The sequence below is a fragment of the Oryzias melastigma genome, linkage group LG2, assembly GCF_002922805.2.
Source record: "Oryzias melastigma strain HK-1 linkage group LG2, ASM292280v2, whole genome shotgun sequence".
Classification (NCBI taxonomy): Eukaryota; Metazoa; Chordata; class Actinopteri; order Beloniformes; family Adrianichthyidae; genus Oryzias; species Oryzias melastigma.
Window position 1 is genome coordinate 11,229,241 of NC_050513.1, and position 24,961 is coordinate 11,254,201.

A 24,961-nucleotide genomic window follows, 5' to 3' on the forward strand; every position below is an offset into this window, starting at 1 on the left:
GCTGTAGTGTCATTGTTAATATGCTAACGCGGCTAACATATAGCGGAGTCAAACTATGCTATATTATATTAACAAAGTTGGGAGTTAATCACAGTAACGTTTGTTTAAGCAGTAATACTTTGCTTTTTTACGTGTCCCAAACAAGGAATGCAATTAGCTATATATGCTAACATATTTATGCTAACACAGCTAACACGTAGTGATGTTCAACAGTTTGTTTTTTTGTTTTACTTAAAAGGTTTGGGAGTTAGCATAGTCACAGTAGCATAGATTTTAGCAGTAGCATGTTAGCATGTTTCTCAAGTGTCACCAACAATGTAAGGAGTTATCATAAATCTGCTAACGCAGCGTTGAATTGTGTTTTTATTTTACATGATGCTAACGAGTTTGCGTAGTCACAGTAATATTTGTGTTAGCAGCATCCGTCTGTTTTTTTATGTGCTGTAAACAAAGCTGATAGTTATCGTAAATATGCTAATACAGGTAAAATGTATCTATTTTGACCTGCTTTTTTTCCTTGTTACTAAGGTTGGGAGTTAGCACGATCACAGTAAACTGTGATTATAGTGGTATAACTCTGCTTTTTTACATGTTACAAACAAGGTAAGGGGTTTATTATTATGCTAATGCAGCTAATGTGTAGCGGAGTCAAACTGTGTTACTTTTTTAACATGTTTCTGACGAGGTCTGGAGTTAGCATTAATAAGCTAACACAGAAAATGGGTAGCAGTGTCAAACTTTGTTACTTCTTTTGAAATGTTTCTGACAAGGTTGGGAGTTAGCATTATTATGCTAGGGAAGCTAATGTGTAGCGGAGTTAAATTGCGTTACTTCTTTTAACATGTTTCTGACAAGGTTGGGAGTTAGCTTTAATATGCTAACGCAGATAACGTGTAGCGGAGTCGAACTGCGTTTTTTTCTTTTAACGTGTTTCTGACAAGGTTGGAAGTTAGCATTAATATGCTAACACTGGTAACTTGTAGCAGTGTTGAACTACATTACTTCTTTTAACATGTTTCTGACAAGGTTAGGAGTTAGCATTAATAAGCTAATGTAGATAACTGGTAGCAGTGTCTAACTTTGTTACTTCCTTTGACATGTTTCTGACAAGGTTGGGAGTTAGCATTAATAAGCTAATGTAGATAAGTGGTAGCAGTGTCTAACTTTGTTACTTCCTTTGACATGTTTCTGACAAGGTTAGGAGTTAGCATTATTATGCTAGGGTAGATAAAGTGTAGCGGTGTCAAACTGTGTTATTTATTTTAACATATTTCTAACAAGGTTGGGAGTTAGCCTAGTCACAGTAATGTTTGTTTTAACTGTATCAGTTGTTTTTTTTTTGTTTTTTTTTAACGAGTTGCAAACAAATTGGGAGTTACAAGTATTCTAAATATGCCAATGCATCTAATGTGTCAAACTGTGTTTTAATGAGTTGCTAATAAGGTTGGATGTTCGCATATTGACAGTAAAGTTTGTTTCAAGTGGTATCAGTCTGTTTCATGCTTCAAACAAGGTTGCGTGTTTTTGTAAATAAGCTAACGTGTAGCAGCGTTGAACACCACAACTCAGAGGAGAATTTCTCATGAACTCCTGCCACTATGCAGAAACTATTTTCTGGAAAAAGACAAGTTTGTTGATTTTAGCTAAAAACAACAATCATATTCTTTTGTTTATTTCTTACTTTGAGCCAAACGTACGGACGTGTGGACTTGTTGAACCTCGCATTGGTTTGTTGATTTTTGAGGGCATTCTCCCATTTGAAATTCCCTTCAGCTGATTCACCTGCTGACTGAAGTCTACAGAGTCTGAGGTTCAACTTGTAGGTTCTTTATTTATGGTCCTTTCAGAATAATAGAGGAGAATGCTCAATTTTCTTGTAATATTTGTACAAAAATGTATCATTGTTGCATCTTTGACACGTGGATACAAATGTAGATTGCTCTAAACTATTGATTTGATGGAGAAACTGTTTTTCCTGCTGATGATCAGTTACTAAAACAGCTTTTTTCAGCATTTTCAATAAAATGTGTCAACGCCTTGTTTGGCTGTTTTCAAGTATTTTTCGATGTTTTTGGAAGCTGGTTGATCTTTTCTTGAAAATGTGGACACAAAACTGATGAGTCAGTACTTATATTTAATGTAATGGTGTATATCCATCATTAAACAAAAATCTGACTATAGTGTTACTGACCCCATAAAGCTCACTACATCAAATAATAGCTAATTACTTTGTAATTAAGATGTTTTTTCCAACCCTTTGATGAAATCCACATAAATTAAGATATGGATTGTATCAATTATGACACGTTAGGTAATCAAATTTGATCCACCCATTTTAAAAATGGTATAACTGTATTATAAAAAATTATTAATCCAAAAAATGCGTAATTTGAACACAGCAAGAACTCCTTTACAATAATGAAAAACAATAGATGAGTTATTCTGACCAAAATGTTTCATAAATTAGCTAAACTTTTTCCCGCCCAAAGTGTTTTTGAGATTTAACAAAAACAGAAATTTTGAAAATCCCTACAGGGAAGAAAAAGGGACTAAGTTGAGATTTTAAGGAAACTTCTGATCATGAACGAGATAAATGTCTCAGAAATACGACTTGTATTTTACTACTTGTAAATGACCTTGACTCAATTTGACCTTCCTTTTTGAGGACCCTCTTATTCCCGAACATGATTTTTTGATCAAGCAGCAGTGGATGCAGTTCGTTTCTTTTGTCCACAGTGCTTTAAAGATGACAACTTTGATAAGTAACTTCAATATGAAGCTGAATTTGCCACAAACGTTTTGCTCATGTCATCATATTTTAAGCAGCCAGGAGTCTGCTGAAAAAATAGGTAAGTTAACATGTTTTTGTAGCGAAAAAAGTAAAAGATTTAGAGCTGAGGTTTAGACTGATATCAACTAAAAATATAAATCAAGGTTTTACATGATTAAGATCAACATAGAGTATGCCTCAATATGCCACAAAGAACGTTTTAAAATCATCTCCTTATACACTGTAAAAAGTGAAACAAAATATTTGTTTTTGTCAAATAACATTTTTATGTTAAGTAAACCATCAACTTAAATATTTATTTTGATGAAAACTAATAATTTTAAATGTGACAAATCATGGAACTTTTGTTAATTGATCAATTTTTTCACATTTTCAGTGTATGGTTTTGAATTGCATTGAAAAAAGTGAAACATTAGATCAATTGACCAAATTTTTTACATTTAAATTTTTTTTTCTCAAATTACTTTTTTTAGTTGAGTAAACCATCAACCCCTAAATTTTCATTTGATCAGAACAAAAAAAAATAAATAAAACTGAACCACCATTCACTTTTTTCAATGTATGGTTTTGAATTACACTGTAAAAAGTGAAACATTAGATGGATTGACCAAATTATTTACATATTTTTTTTTTTGTTTTTTTCAAATTAAATTTTTGAGTTGAGTAAACCATCAACCCCTAAATTTTAACTTGATCAGAACCAAAAAAATTAAATGTAACTGAACAATCTTTTCACTTTTTTCAGTGTATGGTTTTTAATTACACTGAAAAAAGTGAAACATAGATCGATTTACCACATTTTTTACATTTACATGTTTTTGTTTTTATTAAATGACATTTTTGAGTTAAGTAAACCATCAACCCCTAAGTTTTAATTTGATCAAAACAAAAAAATGTAATTGTAACTGAACCAACTTTTCACTTTTTTCAGTGTATGGTTTTGAATTACACTGTAAAAAGTGAAACATTAGTTCGATTGACAGAATTTTTTACATTTACATGTTTTTGTTTTTATTAAATGACATTTTTGAGTTAAATAAACCATCAACCCCTAAATTTTTATTTGATAAGAACAAAAAAAATAATCAAACTGAACCAAATGTTCACTTTTTTCAGCGTATGGTTTTGAATTACACTGTAAAAAGTGAAACATTAGAAGGATTGACCAAATTTTTTACGTTTAAAATTTTTGTTTTTATCAAATTACATTCTTGAGTTGAGTAAACCATCAATCCCTAAATTTTAACTTGATCAAAAAAAAAAATTAAATGTAACTGAACCAACTTTTCACTTTTTTCAGTGTCATTTTTGGTAATTTCTTTAAAGTTTTGGGGCAAAGTAAAGAAAAAGTCATTCAAACCTATCAAAGTCGGACATACAAATGAACCCAGGTTGATGTAGAGTCCCAACACAGCGTTGATTTTGTTCCTTTGTGTCAGCTAATGCTCATGTTTTTGGTCACAGAGGAGCCTGGATACCAGGTAATGTCTGCAATAAGACCTTTCACCACCTCTTACCTCTTAACCTGCGCTATATGGTACTTTTGTAGTCCAAGTGTGCGTGCGTGCATGCGTGAGTGTGCGCTCCTGCGTCAGAGCTCTCAGCAAGGACCCTGGGACCCTCCTCGACATTGAGAGCTTTTAGCTCTTCCTGGCTAATGTCCTGAATAATGGCATCTTGATGGAGACAAAAAAAAAAGAGAGACCGAAAGGAGGGAGGAAAAAAAAAAGGGGGGGACAGAGAAAGACGAGAAACCAGCGTCCATGTGTCTTTACCTCCAGACCTCCACCGTTTCCAAGCGCACCATTATTCCCCTTTTCAGCCCGTCTATTTTCATTATTTTCCTTTTGTGTATTTTCTGCGGCGAGATGATGATCCAGAGATGTTACTTGCAAAAAAACATATCTCAGAGCATGTGTGTGTTTGTCTGACCACGTGGAAGGAGTCTTTACAGGACAGCCTTTTAGCAAAGTGAACTTTTGATGACACCAAAGCATTATGTGGAGGAAGAAAAAGGGGAATATGCTGCTTTTGCGACATTAGCCGAAGCCGGTAGCGGCAGCCTCAATAATGGCCGTCATTGTGGCATCAGCAGTGGAGGGAAAAAAAAGGGAAAAGAGAAAAATAACCGTCTGTAGCGAAAAGTCTAAAAGTTTGAAAGGTTTTTCTTCAAGCAAGCAAGCGGTTCAAGTTCCTCCTTGATACAAATTTAAACCCAAAAGTTGGATGTGATGCAGCATGGGCACCTCAACGTCAGGGTTGAAACAGAAACGTGGAACTGAAGTTCAGCAGCTCACAACCTACAAGACGACGCTTCCTTTTTTTAGTTCACTTCGTCGCTGAAAAGCTTAATCAGATCCAGAATTCACCTAAATAAGGTGAAGTCTTACTAAAGGAGCTCATTTGGCTGCTCGGGCGGTGAGGTGGATGTTCAGCTGCTGAAGCAAACTGTCGGCCTGTTCAGGGTGACTCGCCGTGACCCCTTCGCCACACACACACAGTCTCACACACACACGTGTCCTTCACAGTTCAGAGTTCTCTCTTTTTCACAAACACGCCGCCGCCGCCTCTTCTCATGCTCCCACTCACAAACACTCTGCAGAGGTCACTGCCACATCAGGTAAGCAAATACAAGGAAACTCCAAAAGTTAAACATTCAAAGTTTATTCTTGGAGTTTTAAGAGCTCTAAATATATATATTTTTTGAAGGGAAAGCCCTTAATTAGATCATTTTTATCTATTTTTTAAAATAATTTTATTTGAAAATAGTCCAACCAATCTAATTTTGTTTTTATTAGATATTTTTAAGCTCCTTTTTCTGGTTTTACGCACACAGGACGCACAAATGCGCAGGAGTTTCCACGACCATCTGTGCGTGACTCGTACATTTCTGTCAGTGAGTGGGTGGGGTGGGTGGGGGGTAACAAAAATTAGTAAAAAAAAACAACAACATAGTGTTCATATGTTTTTCTTTTAATTATTGACTGAAATGACGCTGCAAAAGCAGCTCCAAAATCGTTTTTTTTCCAGAAGAAGTCCACTTTTTACATTTAAATTAAAACAAACTTGAGGAAGTGTTATAATTTTTTACATTATTATTTAACTAATAATTTTTAAAAAGCCAGAGTGTGTTGTGAACATATGTTGCGCGTTTCAGATCCACGCGCAACGCCGCATACCTCCGCAGAAAATCAAAGGCGCGCATTTCTCCATCCTCGGGCGCGCGACTTCCACTCCTGGATGAGTGTTTTTAACTTAAAAAATAGAAACGTTTTCGCTTCGTTTTATGTGCGTCACGCAGTTTACTATAAATAAAGCGCACGTTTTACACGCTCTGCCCTCTTTTTAACCCGCTGTGAAGGGTTTGACCTCCTCAACGCACCAATTTTTTTTTATTTGTTCCAAATTAACATTTTTGATTTCGTTTTAAAATCACTAGATCGATTTCTTCAAATACAACAGCAATAAATAAACGATCAGTTCTATTTATTTATTTATTTATTTTTGTGTTTTTCAATGGATGAAAAAGTTCTTGTTGGTGCCAGAATCTGAAAATATTGAAAACATTTGGAAGATTCCTTCAAATTAAAGGTTTGAAGTGATATGTTTGATATTCTTCTATCCAATAAAGTTAGAATAAAACTTATCCAAATAAAAGGGAATCTCGTCTTTACGCATCGGCTTTTACGCACGAACATCAGCAAGTTTGTTTGACAGAACACTTTTATTGCAACGATTCTCACTTTATCTGAAAACGATTAGATAAAGGTAAACATATTTAGCAGAGATAAAATCCTATAAGTGACAGAATAAATTATGTTTGTGCGCTTTTTTGGGGGAACGCGAATTCAAGCTGGATCATCCTCCAACAACTTATTCTGCAGCTTCTGTGGTGATTTTTGGAGGTTCTGGTGGAGCCGCGTTACCCTCCTCGTCCCCCCGCTCCTCCGCTCTGGCCGTGCGCCGCTGGACTCCCTTATAAATAAAATCCAAGCGTCCGCGCGTCCTCCTTATTGGTCGGGGTGGAGCCGTTACCTCACTCCCGGGGCCGATGACGCAGCGTCTTCACGTATCCTTCACGGGCGTCTCTGCTTGTTTCTTCTACTTGCGCGTCCGGCGAGAAAGAGGAAAGAGAGACGCGCGCGTCGGAGCTGTCGGAGTGGCCCCGGACGGAGGCGGGTGCGCTCGATACTGAACACTTCTCGTCCCGGGAGGAGAGCGGCGCCCTTCTCCACTTTCTCTCTCTATGAGCGTCCCTCTCCCTCCCCCGTGCCATCCGCCCGCGCGCGCACACGCACGCCGGCGTCTCCACTCCGCCGCGCAGATTCGCCGGCGCTGATCTCGAAGGCGGCAGGCGCGGATCCCGGCTCTCTCCTTCGACGCACACGACTTTGGAGGAGCGCTCGGGAAGGGAAAGTAAGTGATTCGGTTTTGTCACGTTTGCGCTTTGTGTGGATTCGGAACTTCCACCGGCTCCGAGACAGGGACGCGGTCCATCCTGGACGCCTTTCTTGGAGCGTTTTGGCCAAAAAAGTTCAGATTTTTGTGGTGCCAGATTCTTAAAACCTAAAGAAGTTTAGATTTATTTAAATAGTTACTTTATTAACACGTTAATTTACAAAAATAAATCATTTTAATTTCGTTTTATATATATGTTAAAGTTAATTGTTTTGAGGTGCGTAAAAGTTGCAGCGCTTTCTGTGCGTCTCTGGATCTCGCTGCGCGCAAAGCGCACTCCAACAACCCTATTCACTATCTTTTACTTCTAAATTCAAACAACCCTAACAATTTTAAGCAATTTATAGCTAAAATTTGTTTTATTTATTCGGAAAAAGTTGCATTTAAGTAAAAAAAAAAAGTAAAAATGTGTCTTTTTGATCCGTTCCAGATTGATTCATAGGTTTTTATTGCTCCTATTCAAAGGAACTTGATTTCCTCCATCATTTTACAGCTTTGCAGATTAAAGAACAGGTACTTCCCATTTGCTCAACTGCAGCACAAAAGTTATTCCTGCGCTTTAAATTAAGATTGAAACAAAAGTTTCAGTTTTCAGACAGAAACCACACTTTCACATCACCTTTCACGGTTAAACTGACGCTCTGGAGAGTTCCAGCTTTGATTTTCTTGAACCGTCTGATTTGGTAGTTTTAGGAAAAAACTTAAAAGGTGGGAACATTTCTAAATCTGAACTGTAATGCAAAAGAAAGACAGAGTAATGTGTGCATGCATGCATGCACAAAAGCAGGCGGTGTGAGTATGTGGGTCACTGGCGCTAATGGTCAGAATATTTTTTTGATTTTTTTTCTAGAAAAAAACAACAAAAAAACACCTAATTGAAAAGCAGCTTTCCTCATCATCACTGTTGAAGGAAAGGTTTGAATTTGTGAACCATTTCCCTAATTCTTTAAGTCTGTTGCAAAGCAGATGCAAAAACAAGTAATGTGGAAAACGCTGCCCGCCTTAGACGGGTGTAAGAGGACGAGTGTGAGCGCATCAGCCTGATTTTCCTGTATGGAAATGATGCCATCCAAGTCTTTCTCCTTGAACTGTTTTTAGTTTTCAGCTGTAAAACACTTTGAATGAGAGTAACAGTGAAGCGGCTGCTGGGAGTCCAGAAGTTTGTGTGGTTTAGCTGGATTTCTTTGACTGTAAATGTGTAAATTCTGTTTAGTCAGGGTCAAAAATTGTACATTTGAAGGCTTTTATTTGTTAAATCTGTAGTAAAAGTAGTCATTTAGTTCATGGATTTTGACTATAAACGACCAATTTGATATAATTTGTTAGATTAAACTAGACAAGAGAAATAAAAAGAAGAGATTTACGATGACTTTTTGGTTACAGAAGAGGCGTTACATGTATTTGTACTTATACTTAATACTTAAAAGTATGAAACTGTAGGCATAAATGAATTGGAAACGCCTACGTCTCAATGGAAAAGAGAAAATGTGAGGATTTAGCAGTAAAAAACAAAAAATGTACTGTTGCATTTGAAGAAAATGAACCTAAAAGAGATTTAAAATAAGGAAAAAACTGCCAATTTGGAGCAAATAAAATTAATAAAAGGGTTCTTAGTTGATCAGAAAAGCTGTTTTAGTTTGTACTTGAAAGAGATGCGACAGAATCTGATTACTAAAGCAAAAAACAAACAAAAAAATGCCACTAAAAAAGCCCCAGGGGGTAATTCTGAAGTGTAAGTCGATGAAAGAAAACCTTAACCTGCTGGGGTTGGTGAGCTTATTGAGAAGTGACAACATCAAGAATAACTAGAATTATTCTCAAGAATTACAGGAAGGGGGTAAAACTAAAGGATTCGAACTTTGGAGAAACGCCTCTGACCATAAGTTCCACCCAACTGACACTTCCCATCTCCCCACTAGATGTAGAAATCAAGGTTACCCCTCAGGGGACGCAGAGGAAATGGGAAATTACTGTGGTCATTACGCGCAGGTGTTACTTCTCTGTGAGAATCTCTTCTTGAGTTTTTTTCTTTTTTTGAGAGCTCTCAATTTTTTTTTCTACTTTTAAAAACATATATATATATATATATATGTATATATATGTTTACTCCTTCAGAATAAGACATGTTTTACATGTGTTTATGTTTTTAAGATAACATGTTTTTTGCTTCTGAGTATAAGGTGCAGAGGCAAAAAAAAATTATATATATATATATAAAACTATATAAGTATGTAAGTCGCAGATGCAAAAAAAAAAAAGAGAGAGAAAAAATGGTATGCAAGTTGTACTTTTGGGGAAAATTTATCAAAATTCAGGAACAGGAAGAGACATTTTATTTTGAAAGGCCAAGTATATTAGTCGCAGACGCAAAAAAACAAAAACAAAAATAAGACAAAAAAAACATATTTCACACTTTTTGGAAAAATTTAGAAAAATTAAGGAACTGGGACAGACATTTTATTTTGAAAGGCAAATCATAGTAATGGTATACATAACAATAATAGACTATAATATTATATGCATTCGTCACTACCGTATTTAGCTTCATGAAGAAAATATTAGAGGAATCACATAAATTACAGCAAAATTCGAAAAGTTCTTAAGCTAACCCTAGCGTGAGGAACATGCTAACAAGTCACCAAAACTTTATATCACTTCAAATGACTAAAACCCTTTATTTCTTTACCGTCTGCGTTGCTTTTGAAATATTTGGCCAAGTGGCGTTTCTTCTTCTGCGTTGATTTCAGTAGCAAATTCTGATACACACATCTACAGTGCCCTCTAGTGGTTGTTGCTGTTTTTTTATATTTGTGCATCCGAGTATAAGTCACACATGCCAAAAAAAAAAATTAAGCTGAATATATAAGTATATAAGTTGCAGACGGGCCCCCCAAAAAGCATAATTTAGCAAAATATAAAAATATATAAGTAAAAAGAAAAAAAAAAAAACACGAGAAAAGAAATTGTTTATTAGTCGCACTTTCAGGAAAAATTCAGGAACAGGAACAGACATTTTATTTTGAAAGGCAAATCATGACAATGGAATAATTAACAATAATAGACCGTTTAATAATATCCACGCGTCACTACCATCCACCAGAGGAATCTTGTATATTAGCGCAACATACGTACAGCTATTAAGCTAACCCTAGCGTAAGGAAGTCAACAAAACTCTTTATATCTATTTGAAAATCTAAATCTGTTTATTGCTTCATTCTCTGTGTCAATTTGGAAGAATTTTGCCAAGCAGAGCTTCTTCTTCTTCTTCCTCTTCTGCGTTGAATATTGATACACAAACCTAGAGGGCCCTCTAGTGGTTATTGCTTTTTTTAAAAAAATTGTGCACCTGAGTATAAGTCACGCCCTAGCCAAACTATGCAAAAAAATAAAAAGCACAACTTTTATTCTAAAAAATACCGTATTAGCGCTAAATACTTGATTAAATGTGAGTATTTTCCAGCTACTGTTGCAAGAGAAAATATGTGAACGATTTGGGAGTACCTCCATTTCTGTATGAAATAGACTCCTGATGTGATTTTTTTTTTTAAATATCGATCTAAATCACAACACTGGAGAAAAACATTACCTGCTTAACACAAAAAGTTGTTTTGGTTGAACACAATGGTGTGTCCAGTTTGTGTGTAAAACCAAGTAATTCCAAAAGGTTCACATATTTTTTCCTGCAGCTGTATTTTCAATTTTCTTACCGCGACTTGTACAGTACTCCAAAAAATACGCAACAAATGTCTGTCAAAATTGTTGTTGCTGAAAGTTTTGATGTCATTTAGTTGAAACATTGGCTATAATTTGATGTATTTCCTTCTAGGTGACTCCTGTGAGTGTCAGGACCCCTGGTCATGTCGGTTTAGCTGCCCTGCGTGATGCCTGATCATGACAACGCCACCCTCCTAGCAAGACAAACCAAGCGCCGACGCGTGGACATCGGGGTGAAGAGGACCGTGGGGAGCGTGATTTTCACCCGCGCGAGGGAGACCCTTCTGGACAGGATGAACCCGACGCACTGCTCCGACCAGGACGGAGACTGCCCATTGGTGGGCCACGGCCACGGGAGCGCCAACGGGGACGGAGAGAAGTCCAACGTCCTGAGGAAGCTGCTGAAGAGGGCCAACTCGTATGAGGACGCCATTATGCCCTTCTCCGGCGCCACAATCATCTCCCAGCTGTTGAAGAGCAGCATCGGGAAGAACGGAGGGAGCGACTCGGGCTTCCAGGTGAACGAGCGTTCCTCCGTTTGGATGAAACTGGTCGGTTTCAGTAATTATTTTAGTGAAAACTGAGAAGCCATGCCAGTCATTAACCACTCAAATTAGCTACTTAAGTACTCAACCAAATCATTTTAATTTTTGATTTAACTTGTTAATTGTTTGCTAAATTGGAGCCTCTTGGTTTTTTAGGGAAGTGGAGCTCTGTCCAGCGGAGGCTCCGAAATCCAGAATGAGGACGCCTGCAGCAACTCCTCCCGCGACCAGGACAGTCCCTCCGACTGCCTCTCCCCGGGACCTCATCATCCTCCTCCGTCGTCGTCCTCCTTCGGGAGGCCGCAGCCAACGTCCAACCACTCCTCCTCCCAGACTCTCTCCCTGTCCACCTTCGACTTGGACCGCCTGTCGGACGAGCACCTCCGCGCCAAGCGAGCCCGGGTGGAGAACATCATCCGCGGCATGAGCCACTCGCCGCTGGTCCGGACCAGCGCTGGCGACCAGGACGGCCTCCGCGAAAGTGAAAACGGACACAGAGGAGACGGTGGCGGCCACAACGCCAACCCCTCGTCCCTTCTGAGCTCGCCGGGGTCGCGGGGCGGCGTGGTGGGTGTCGCGGAGGTGTACCGGGAGAATAAGAGGAAGCAGCGGCTGCCGCAGCAGCAGCACAGCTTCACCCAGCTGGTGTGCTCCAGGCAGGAGCAGAGGCAGGAGGAGAGGCGGCAGCTCAAACTCCAACTTGAAGACATGCAGGTTGGTAGCACCAAACTGGCACCTTTGTTCCGGTGTGTTCTTTGGCCTAAATATCGTCCTTCTTTTGTTCAGAAACAGTTGCGCCAACTTCAGGAGAAGTTCTACCAGATCTACGACTCAGAGACAGAAGAAGAGGAGGAAAACGGCGAGGGCAGAGAGGGTGAGCGAGGAGGAGAAAGAGAGGAGGACGGGAACTTGTCAGAGGACAGTATCCGGTCCGACGGTCTGGAGGAGAGGCACAGGGACCGGGGGAGGCACGGCCACGACGACCTGTCGGACCTGGACCCGGGTCTGTTCCTGGACCGAGCCCGAGCTCTCCTGCGTGAGCAGGCCCTGATAGACGGCGACTTGGAGGAGGACACAGACAGTAGAGGAGAAGAGGAGAGGAGCGGCGACCGGGGGATGAAGAGGCGGGCAGCGGCAGGAGGAGGACGACAGTTGGCCGAGACTCTCAAGCAGGAGCTGAACTGTGCCGTGTCGCAGGTCGTTGACACTGTCGTGAAGGGCTTCTCCTCGCCGAAGCAGGCCGCCGCCCACCACGGATGCCACAGCAGCACGCCGGCCGCGCCCTCTTCCTCCTCCAACTCGTCTTCTTCCTGCCCGCCGCCGTTTGGCCCGCTGCCCCCTCTCACGCCCGACTCGCGTTTCGGAGGCGGCACCATGGGGCTCAATCTGAACGGCGATGGCAGCCCCACCCCCAATTACCACTCCAACCAGCGGCTGCACTGCTTCGGGGACGTCATTGTACCGAGTCCGTTAGATTCTTTTGGGGGTCTCAGCGGCAGACTGAGTGGCGTCCCCACCCCTAACGACCAAACCGAGGCCCTGCCGCTGGTGGTGCGCAAGAATGGTCCGGACAACACCAGCCACACTCTGCCTCCTCCGCCGCCCCCTCACCACCCCTCCCTTCACCCGTCCCCCCTCACGGCTTCACTCGGGTTTAGCCCGCCATCATTTCGACACCCGTTCCCCCTTCCTCTGATGGGTTACCCTTTCCAGAACCCCTTGGGGTCGCATGGCTACCCCCCAGGGCCCAAAGACCACCATCAATCCTCCCCCGATTCCATGGACATAACCCGGGAAGCTGTCAGCCTAAGAACCAAAATGGCATCTCTGGGAGGGGGCCACATGGGTCACCATCACCACAGACAGAGCTCCCCGAACCAGCACGGGTCCGAGAGTTTGTCGCTGTCCCTGATCAAGTCTGAGTGCGGGGACCTGCAAGACATGGCCGACATCTCGCCCTACTCGGGTAGCACCGTATCCTTCACCTACTTGTGTGTCTGAGTGTGGAGGTTCTCTTTTGCTTCAAGTGCTCAAAGCCTCAACTGAGTTGTGATTCGTGATCTTAGTTAATGTACGTTTAAAAATAGATCCTGCCTCTAAAAAAGTTTCAAACAAAGTCTACAAAAACTGTCTCCAAAGTTTATAAAATCTACAACTTTAAAATGAAATCTATGAAAAGTGTCTACAAAGTATATAAAATCTACAAAAAGTTAAATCTGACAAAAAAAAATTGTCAAGGTCTGTAAGAACTTTTTACAAAACTTGCTACAAAGTCTATAAATTCTACAAAAACTTTACGATTAACTCTACGAAAAATACCTAAAAAATATGTAGAATGTACGAAAACTGACTCTACAAAGACTGCCTACAAAGTCTATAAAATCTATGAAAACTTTACAACTGGTTCTACAAACACTGCAGACAGTCTGTAAAATCTACAGAAACTTTACAAGTGACTTCACGAAAACTTCCTACAAGTCTGTAGAATCTACGAAAACTTGAAAAAACTGACTCTACAAAAACTGCCTACAAAGTCTGTAAAATGTACAAAAACTTTTACGACTGGTTCTAGGAACACTGCCTTTAAAGTTATAAAATCTAAGAAACCTTTACAACTGACTCTTAGAACATTGCTTACAAAGTCTCTAAAATTTACAAATACTTTACAACTGGCTTTACAAATATGCATACACAGTCTATAGAATGTACAAAAAATTTACAACAGACTCTACGAACACTGTCTACAAAGTCTATAAAATCTCTGAAAACTTTATAACTGAATCTATGAACACTAAAAAAACAATAATTCAACAAAAACGTAAAAACTTGGTGCACAAAAACTGCCTACAAACTCAATAAAATCTAGAACAACTTACAAAAGCAACCAATAAAGCCTAAAAAATCCATTAAAATTTTAAATTGTAGTCTACAAAAACTGTCAAGAATGTCTTTACAATCCAAGTGAATTGTACAAATGAATCTACAAAGTCTTTAAAATCTATGAAAACTTAAAAATTGAGTATATGGAAACTGTCAAAGTCTATAAAATCCATAAAAAATGTAAAAAAGTCAGAGAAAAACTCTACAAAGTCTATAAAATCTAAGAAAACTTTACAATAAAATCTTTAAAAACAAATCTATATATAACGTCCATAGCTGGTCCAAGAAAAATAATGGAGTCCACAAAGTTTCCTACAACCACATCTGCAAAAACGGTCCACAAAGTCTATAAAATCTGCTAAACTTTAAAACAAAATCTACAAAAACATGAAAACTAAGTCTACAGAAACACTTCACAAAGTCTATAAAAACTGTAAAAACAAGTCAACAAAGGGTCTATAAAATATTGGAAAAATTGAAAGTAAAGTTTTTAAAAATGTTCTGCAAATTCTATAAAATCCAATAATTTTATAAAAATTGTCTATAAAATCTGTGAAAACTTTCAAATGAAGTCTACAAAAACTGTTTTCAAAGTATATAAATGTGTCAAGTGAATGAAAAACATCTACAAAAGACAGCAAAAGATGAAAATATTTGGTGCAGGATAGACAAACATCCCTATTTACCCTTAAAACAGAGTAAAACGACAAATATGATTGTAATATTGCACAAAAAAACGATACCGCAAGAGTCACATTTTTCTTATAATTGAGCGCGCAGCAGCAGCAGAAGGCAAAGTGACACAAAGTCTTTAATATCAATTAATTTGCATTAATCTGCCCCTGTTCGGAGCCTCTTGTTTCCTCGGTGAGTGCGCAAGATGAAAAGGGCTCTCGGGGTCTTGCAAAGAGGGGGAAGATTAAACAGGTCGCGCGCGGCTCTCTTCAGCTCTTTTAAGTCTGTGCAGCAGGTTGTGGTGTTTAAAGGTGCTGAGAAAAGGCTACTGAACTCCCTCTTTAACATACACACACAGGTCCCAGTGTCTGAGACACTCTTGTGCTGTTAGGTTCCTCTTTCATCACAAAGACTTTGTACATACACGCTCAAAGCAAATCATATTTCACTTTGTCTCTGTGTGTGTGTGTGTGTGTGAGGTAAGACCTTGTTCACAGGAGCTCAAAGCTAATCATATTTCAAAGAGCGCACTGGAAGAGCAGACCAATGTTTGGCTTCATTGAAGGCACTTTTTCTTCACATAAAGAAAGCGTCACATCATCGGCGTATATAGACAGTTTTATCTCTAAATTTCCAGCTTCTCCTCCAGTTTTTCCGCGCTCACTTTCATTTGTTGGCCTTCGCTCCCGGTTGCTCAGCAGCTGTGTGTGTTTTACGCACGCACACACACTGACGCTCGCTCCCTTTCATGGCGTGTGCATGTAGACAGGTGTCTGCAGGTAGCTGTTTATCTTTTCGTCCCTAACCTTTCATATGGAGAGGGCTTCTCCCGGCCCCTGCGCCGTGACTCACCTCCGTGCGCACAAACACGGACCGACGCGCGCACGCCACGAACAACAAAGCGAAAAGAAAAAATAAGACTTTGAAGCCGACAAACAGGGACTCCTTTCCTTGCAGCTGTGGTGGGGATTTGATCACAGTGTCATCTTCAAAGCTAATTTAGGTGTTGCTTTAATTAAAAAAGAAAAAAAAAAAAAACAACAAGAAGTATTTGACAAATCTCTTGATCCTGGGAGCCGTTTCATTCCAAAAGCCCTCCTTTCATTGGACGGAGCAAAAGAAATATCTTTGAAACTGGACATTAGTATTTCAAAGATAGTGACCACCCACCCAAACCATGCATTGAAAAGCAAATAGAAAGGCAGCGTTCCTTCACCGCTTACGTATTAAAAGTATACATATTTATACCTTTTGGTTAACTTTAATTAATACCTTTAGGATTATTTAAATAATCTCCAAACAGTTTTTTTCTTAATCCTTCATCATATTATGAAAATCTTCACATTTGGTGCTACAATACCCACAATTCTCGGCACAATAGAGCAGTTTTGTGATAACCTAAAAGGCTATCAAATAGTAAAAACCCAAAGTGGATCCATTTCCAACTGTTTTATCAACTACTGTCAAAGAAAATCGATATAACAAAAAAGCGAAATGCATGAAACTAAAAGCAGCCTCAAATAAAGGGAAGAACTGTCAATAGCGTTGAATTGAAGGCCAAAAACATAAATAAAAGCACATTTTTAGTTGAGTGCAATCTCAAGTTGTTTCTTGGCACTTGAGTGTCAGGTCAAGTTTTCTTCACTTAAATATAGAGTGAGGAGCCATTATAGAGAAATGATGTGTATAATTTTCTTTCTAAATATTTTGTACCAGCACACACTAAGGGTGTGGAAAAAAGTCGATTTGGTAATAGATTCCAATACTTCATTTGGCGATATTAGTACCGATTTAAAATACTTACACGCCAATATTTAGCTAATTATTAAACCATTGGGTAAAAACAACTTGTATATGAGATACAGTTGCAGTGCTTAGCATTGATCATTAAATACATTTAATTATACATTTTTATTTATTTTATTTTTTACAATGAATTAAAATTCAGGTAGAGTTTTTTTTATAAGTCATACTCTAAGAAAAATATTTTTCAAAATTTTTCTGGTAGTCTTGGGAAATATCACAATACATATCGTTTTGTGAGCCGGGTATCGCGATACGTATCGTATCACCAGGCTCTTGCCAATTGTCAATACACAACCCCAGCACACAACGACACCAAAAGATAGCCATAGATTACAAAATTTGTTAATTATTTCTCAATTTTGTCGAGATTTTTTCTTGGCACTTAAGTATCATGTCAAGTTTTCTTCTCTTTTATATAAAGTGAGGAGCCGTTACGTAGAAACAAAGTGTATCATTTTCTTGACAAATATTTGGTACCAGCACACACTTAGGGTGTTGAAAAAATTGATTTGGCGATTTATCACGATATATATTGTTTGGTGATACTTGTACCGATATAAAATGCTGACATGGCGATACTTTAATGAATTGTTACTTACACCATGAATTTGCTTGTGCAGTGCTTATCATTAGATGAAATTAACGTACCGTTTTTTTTTTTTTTTTTTACAATCAGTATTCAGGTTGAGTTTTTTTTAAGTCATACTCTGATTAGTGAAAAACTGTTCTGGTACAGTTTTGGGAAATCTCACGATACATGTCGTATCGGGAACCGGGTATCGTGATACGTATCATATCACCAGCCAGTTGGCGATACACAACCCTAGCACACAAAAACACAAAAAGATAGCAAAAGATTTCAAAATCTGTTAATTATTTCCTAATTCTGTTTAGTTTTTTTTCTTTCCATACTACGTTTAACCTCGGAAAATGTGCTGAAGCCGACATCCCGTGGGCGTACGGACTTCAAGAAAGCCTCGCAGCCAGTTTAAGATGTTTTTCCACGGATCATAATTCACCTGAAAGGCTCCCTTCTCTCCCTCTAGCGCACACAAACACTCAGGTCTGTGTATCTTTAATCCTTTGTATTGAGCTGAGCAGATGTCCTCCATTCATTTATGAATTTATCCCTCCACCCCCCTCTTTTCGTCCCAATCCTCCCTCCCACACACACACACACACACACGCATGCAGGGACACACGCACACACCTGGTAACAAGGTCAAGTTACAGCTGATACAGTGAGCTCGGCACACCACATTCACGGGCGCTCTGGCGGATATGCGTTAGGAGGCAAACCAAACAGCCAGGAAGAGCGGTGGCACCGTTTCTTTCCCGACTTCAACGCCGTTTGTCGCATGTTTGTGCGCTTTCATTTTCAAAAACACTCCAAAAGTCTGGACATGTTTGAGTTGACGACAAACACACACGTACAGATGGTGACAGGTTGGTATTAATGTTAACGAAGCAATGATGTTTTTTTCCGGTGGCCTAAAGTATCCGATGCTCAACGAAGAATGAATAATAGAATTAAAAAAAATAAATAAATCCTTTTATTTTTTTTTTACTTTTAATTACTATTGAATTTTTCGCAGAATATGTCACAGTTTGACTTATTTGTTTATTTATTCATTTTTTATTTAACCTTCATTCATCCAAACAGGGCAGATTAAGAATATCATTTTTATATACAACCTACACATAATTTTTACGAAAAAAAAATAGCATATATTGGATAAAATGTCCATTCTAGTTTGTTAAAGAATTTTTTCTTCTTTATTATGATTTTAGTTTTGCTTATATTTCAGAGCGACTCATATTCCTAACAATACGGTCCTTAACTTTATTGATACAGCAGAAAATCAAAATAATATTAAAAAAAGCAATCACAGAGAAGCTTGATTTTTCCTCACACCCAATTGCTGATTCTACTCTTTCCCTCTTTGCAACCAAACATGGCCACTGGGGTTTTCTTTCTGTGTGTGTGTGTGTTTGGCGTGTGCTAATTGACCTTGCAGGGGGCTCCATTGATTGCCTCATCTTCTCTGATAGATTATAGGGCTGTTAATGTGGTGGGGAAATGGCAGCGTGGTGGGGCACAGCTGTTGTCACACACACACGCTGCTGGACACACACTCTTGGCGCCCCGGCATCTGAGGCCTCCTCAATTATTATTTTGGTTGAGGCGGCGGCGGTGGATGAGGCAAAGCAGGGACTGCGGCGGCCATTGTGGGATACGATAAAAAAAAACGCCAGCAGGTGCTTGATTTCGGGGTGTGAATTGGCACAAAAACCAGCGTCCCGCTTATTTTCAGGTTTTTATCATACACTTGTATGTAAGGTCTCTAGAGCTAATAACTCTGCTCTTTCTGGAGAGATTCGCAAAGTGTTGCCAAACCTCAAATTCACTCAAAGGTCCTGTGATAAACAGGTAAAATATCACATCTGAGTGTGAGAAAAAGTAGGGCAAAGTGGATGTTCTTCAGGTCTCAACAAAAGGTTGCAATAGGCTTGTAAAGAGATCCACCGGGGGTGGACTGGCATTGCATTTTCATACCACTGCGGTCTAAATGTGGTTCTTAAATGCCAGCCGTTTGCAGGCACTGTTGATGAAGTATGTAACGACTGTGATTGTTGACGTGGCGCATCAACACAGCCTCACTGCAAAAGTACCACACACAGACTTGCGCTTGTTAGCAACGTTTACTGACTTAGTCTGATAACTTTTACCACTTTCTTGTTGTCCTTGACGAGGTTTTCATTCAGATTCAGGAAGGCTTGTCTCCAAACCATCTGAAGAAAGCCAAGCTGATGTTCTTCTACACTCGCTATCCTTCCTCCAACATGCTGAAGATGTTTTTTTCTGATGTAAAGGTAAGCTGTCGTTTGTGTCATTCATTGATACTAAGTCTGAGAAGCACTACTAGACAGTGTCAGAAATGCTCAACTTGCACCCATGTTTCCTCCACCAACCCTAAAAAGATGTTTTTTTGTTCTTTTCTTAGTCACATGGGAAACAAATATTGAAGGTATTGTACAGGTTTTGTACTTTTGACCAATAGTTGTACAGTACAAGGTGGTAAAAGCAGTAGATCTCTAGTCCTTTCTTCGTCTGGTATAGGTCTGTGTTTTGTGGTCTCTTCAAATTTTAGTTTTCTGGTAGTTTGATGAGAACCTCTCTCTGTTTTTGCACGTTCATTGGCTTTTGAGAAAAAAATAGAAAATTTTCATCTTTATGACTTAAGTTTGGAAAATTATAGCCATAGAAAATACGGGAAGAGGGTTATTGGATGGGGAAGATGATAACAATACGATCATACACAATTTTAGGGAAATTGGAGCAGGGAAACATGAATAATGCAGAGGCAACAACTGGTAACCAGACACAACTCTACATAGTCATTTAGTTTGCTGATGATACCGTATTTTTGGTGGCTGCTCAGGAATGAGTCAACTACTGCAAAATAGTGACGCATTAAAACACCCAACAAAAGACAAGTATCTAAAGCACAAGAAAAAGTAATAATGCTACAATGAAGCTACACTTTTCAATAAAGGCAAGCTTGAAAACCTGAAAGAAAGTGGAACCAGATCAATTCAGCAAGCAACCACTAGATGAATAGTTATAAAAACAAGTCAGTACTTAGCAAGAGAAACGCCTATGGTTCGTAAACTTTTATATTATATCTTGGATTTAGATATAGTGCCTTTTAAGACAAATTTGTGTTCAAATGTAATTGTTTGATTGACAGATGGCTAATTTCTCCCACATAATTCCTATTTTACAAAAAGACACGAGTTTGAATAAATCATGCCCAGATAGAGACAACTGATGGATAAAAAGAAGATTACAATTGGATCTACTAAGAGCAATCGGGTCACGTGAGCACACATGTCAGCCTCCAATTAGCCTCGTCTCTTGGAAAAGTGTAAGAGACGATAACTAAGATGACTGTTACTGTAGTCAATAGACAAAAACAACCTGAAAGGGGCTTCAATTGGACAAGAGACACCTAAATAGCAAAAACTCCTTGACATATCCTAATTCTTTGACCGTTTGCATGATCGCTGTTTCCCCGCGATAGAATTGACCGATTTTTGTTGATTGCGTAAGCACTTTGCTACTAGAAAGTGTTGCATATCGGCGCAAACCTGGTATTCTCCGCTTCAGAATCCACTGAAATTACGTTATTTGCGTCAACAGTAGTTGAAAAATCCAAATTCTTCCCATTATCCCTCCAAAGATAGGGAATTGGAAAAATAGTGTCTTCAAATGATGTTGATGACATCATCAATAGTCGCCGGTTATCTACATTAGTGCACGGACCATACAGACTAACATCGGTTTAAGAAATGTGTTTCTCCTTTGCCTATAAGCTTGATGCGGGATTGCCAACCCTAAGTCAACAATGGCTCCTGATTAAAAAAAAAAAAAAACTTTTGGAGACCGATACAACTTCAAATGCCCCTACAACTGGAGCAATTGGAAGTAGTCACCCCACAACTGGAGCAATAGGGAGTAACCACTTTATAACTGGAGCAATGAGGAGTAGTCACCCTAAAACTGGAGAAATAGGGAGTAGCCACCCTAACATGAAAGAAATAGAGAGTAACCAACCTAGAACTGGAGCAATAGGGAGTAGCAACCCTACAACTGGAGCAATAGGGAGTAGGCACCCTAAAACTGGAGAAATAGGGAGTAGCAACCCTACAACTGGAGCAATAGGGAGTAGGCACCCTAAAACTGGAGAAATAGGAAGTAGCAACCCTACAACTGGAGCAATAGGGAGTAGCCACCCTAAAACTGGAGAAATAGGGAGTTCCCCCCTTAACATGGAAGAAATAGAGTAATAACCCTACAACTGGAGCAATAAGTTGTAGCCACCCTACAACTGGATCAATGGGGAGTAGCCACGCCACAACTGGACCAATAAGATGTGACCACCCTAAAATTGGAGCAATAGGGCGTAGCAACCCTAAAACTGGAGCAATAGGGAATAGCCACCCTAAAACTAGATAAATAGGGAATAGCCACCTTAACATGGAAGAAATAGAGTAACCACCCTACAACTGGAGCAATAATGTGTAGCAACCCTGAAACTGGAGAAATGGGGAGTAGAAACCCTACAACTGGAGCAATAGGGAGTAGCAACCCTAAAACTGGAGCAATAGGGAGTAGCCACTCCACAACCGGTAGTAGCCACCCTACAACTGGAGAAACAGGGAGTAGCCACGCCACAATTGGAGCAATAAGGAGTAGTAACCCTAAAACTGGAGCAATAGGGAGTAGCCACTCCACAACTGGTAGTAGCCACCCTACAACTGGAGCAATGGGAAGTAGCCAAAGGGGTAGGGAAGCAATTCGGAATAAGCCTAAAGCTCTTATGTGAAAAGGTTTGTTTTGTTGTCAGGGTACCTAAAGTTTCTTCTATCCCATAGTTAAATCATCACTCCATGTCACCTTGTAAAACAAAAAGTTCCACTAAGATAACGTTTATTGTAGTTAATGAAAAAAACGACCTGAATGGGGTTTTATCTGGACCAGAGAAAAGCACCTTAAAGTGACAGATGGTGTTAAACGTTCAAACAGGTACACGTTTCTTCCAGCTGGAGTTTTATCGGCCATTCCGATCAACTTTCACTGCCGCTGTCGCACCGGTCTAACTTTTGAGCGTCGTCAGCGAGGAGTCGATTTTGTTGCTCGACTGCTTTTGTGTGTGTGTGTGTGCGCGGCGGCGTTTGTGTGCGGACCCTGCCGCGCAGATGGGTGCTCCAGTCTGTCACGTTTTTTTGGAAGCATAATTAGAGTTTCTGGCCTTAATCGGCCCGGGGTTGGGGTGTGTTCTGGTAGGAGGTGGGGGGTGACTCCCACTTTCCCTCTCGCGCACACAAATACTGTAAGGGACCCCCCTCCCCCATCACGACCTGAACCTTTGTGCTCCACTCACCCAGAACACACACAAACACACCGTGATGCTTTCACTCTCATCAACAAGGGAGCTCAACTTTCATTTTAACCGATAAACCAGTTAAAACCTTCATTTGTGAATTAAAATAAGTGGGCATAATAGGAATCGTCAATGAAACTATTAATATGCATTTTCTCTGAATAATAATTAGAAGAGGGGAGGAGGGATAAACAAATGACAACAGCTTTAAAACAAAGGCGCTGATTGTTTTATGTTTACAAGCTGCTACGGGTTTTTTCAAAAGCAGCATACGGCTCCTCGACAGATTCGAGACGCTGTATTCAAATGAACAGCCACGCACACAAACACACACACACACACACACCAGCTGCCCTTTGGCTCATATCTGCGTTGACCACTTCCTCGTGGCGATGCCACATCCTCATGGGCTGCCATGGCAACAACGGTCGCCGGGACACCGGGTTGCTAGGCAAACACAAGGTTGCTAAGACGGGCTGCTGTAAGAGAATGAGTCTGATTTGTCGTTTATTATGGAGTGTGTAAACTTTATAGTGGCTGTATTCATATTAAATGTAAATATATGTTTTAAAACTTTTTTATTTAGAAAATTAGTTTTATTTTATAGGCTTTTTGGATTGAATCCTTCAAATTATGTTATTTTTTAGATAAAAATGTCCATTATTGTGCCAAAAATGTGTTTTTTTTTGCACTTTATCATTCAAATGTCAAAAAGAAAAACATATAAGGTGAACTATCCTCAATGATAATCTCAAATGCAAATGTTTATGTGGAACAATTATCAGATAGAGTAACTTTTATCCCTCAAAGCAAGAAAAAAGAAACAATTTAACGCATGTTCATCCATTGATAAAGCATAATCAGCTTAGGATATGCTTTAATTATCTAAATATTTCTGCCCGGTCTACTTCTGCAAATAAATAAACGGACTAATGAGTTAATGCGCAGGCTCAGGTTGAGTTCATCTGCTGGAGATTGATATTAGCTTTTCCAATTAATCTTGTTTCCATTCGGCGGGTTTATCCCCAAACTGATGTTCAATTAGTCGCTCTCGTTTTGACAAATGTGGATTTAGATTAGGAGATGAGTGCAAGCAGCACTTTGGCCGGCTGCACCAGTGCTCGGCAGATGGACGGCTGTTGTAGAAACTGCCGGAATGGAAGGATCCTTCTAGAGCACATGTGTCAAAGTCAAGGCCCGGGGGCCGGATCCGGCCCTCCAGATCATTTTATTTTATCATTAATAATGGCCCGATTTTATCTTGCACTTAATGTTAAAAAGTTACGTTTTTAAAGTTTTAAAAATTTTGTTTTAGTGTTTTCAATAAATGTTTATTCTTTTGGATTTTTGTCCCTCTGTGCGATTGAGTTTGACAGCTCTGTTCTAGAGGAATTCGCTACTTGGGATTTTATTTTGAAAATCTTTTTTTTTTTTTTTATTAATGTCAATTTTTGTTTTCTTTATTCAAATATGAACACAACTACTTTAAAAAGCTAAGAATAAAAAATTTTAGGTCAAACTTCACTTTTTAAAAAGTTTAAATTTTACATGAAATTTACAGCTAAAACTCAATATTTCAAAATAAAAGCACCACGGTTTTGTGAAATATTCTATTTTATGACTATAATTGTAAATATTTTACTTTTTAAAGTGGCCCATATGAAATTATGGCCTTCATAGTTTATGCAAATGGTGGTTTATAGTATTTTTTTGTTTTTAATTGAGTCCTAATTCCAGTTAATCCAGCATATTGATGAGTGGGAGGAATTCTGTCGACCTTATTTTGGCTTAATAAAAAAAAAATAAAAAAAGAGAGAAGAGAAATGGCTGCTAATCCTGTTTATGATGAGCGAGGTTGTTCTTTTGGAGACAGAGGGGTCCCTGTTGCTGTCCGTCTTTATGTGCACCCCCCACCCCCCCACTGTCGCTTTGTCCCACCGCATTCATTACCCTCATCATTACCATATTTCCAAAATCCGGGTCAGTGTCTCCCCTTTTACCGCACATCCAACCCCTCCTTTCCTGGGAACAATAAGTAGCATGTGTTAGAAGGATCAGGGAGATTCACTGTAAGGGAATTAGGAACCCTGAATGGTTTCCCCTAATTGGACTTGAATGGACTTTGTCTATGGGAAACTGGTTCT

At 39.3% G+C, this 24,961-nt stretch overlaps 1 protein-coding gene and 1 long non-coding RNA gene across 5 annotated transcripts in view; one reads left to right on the forward strand and one right to left on the reverse strand.

Annotated features, from left to right (window-relative positions):
* LOC118599796 overlaps window positions 1-24,961 on the reverse strand; it is a 234,434-nt gene that overhangs the window by 155,467 nt on the left and 54,006 nt on the right. The gene's annotated exons all lie outside the window — the stretch shown is intronic.
* prox1a (prospero homeobox 1a) overlaps window positions 5,321-24,961 on the forward strand; it is a 50,425-nt gene continuing 30,784 nt past the window's right edge. Inside the window, exons 1-6 of one of the 3 annotated variants that reach the window (XM_036215832.1) lie at window positions 5,321-5,411; window positions 11,076-11,481; window positions 11,665-12,222; window positions 12,295-13,482; window positions 19,636-19,743; window positions 19,875-19,898. In XM_036215832.1, coding sequence (XP_036071725.1) covers window positions 11,131-11,481; window positions 11,665-12,222; window positions 12,295-13,482; window positions 19,636-19,743; window positions 19,875-19,898 — 2,229 coding nt within the window. In that variant the 5' untranslated portion in view covers window positions 5,321-5,411; window positions 11,076-11,130. Of the gene's footprint in view, window positions 5,412-6,640; window positions 7,208-11,075; window positions 11,482-11,664; window positions 12,223-12,294; window positions 13,483-19,635; window positions 19,744-19,874; window positions 19,899-24,961 lie in introns of those variants that run through there. The other 2 variants (XM_036215830.1, XM_024288972.2) reach the window with 2 other exon arrangements.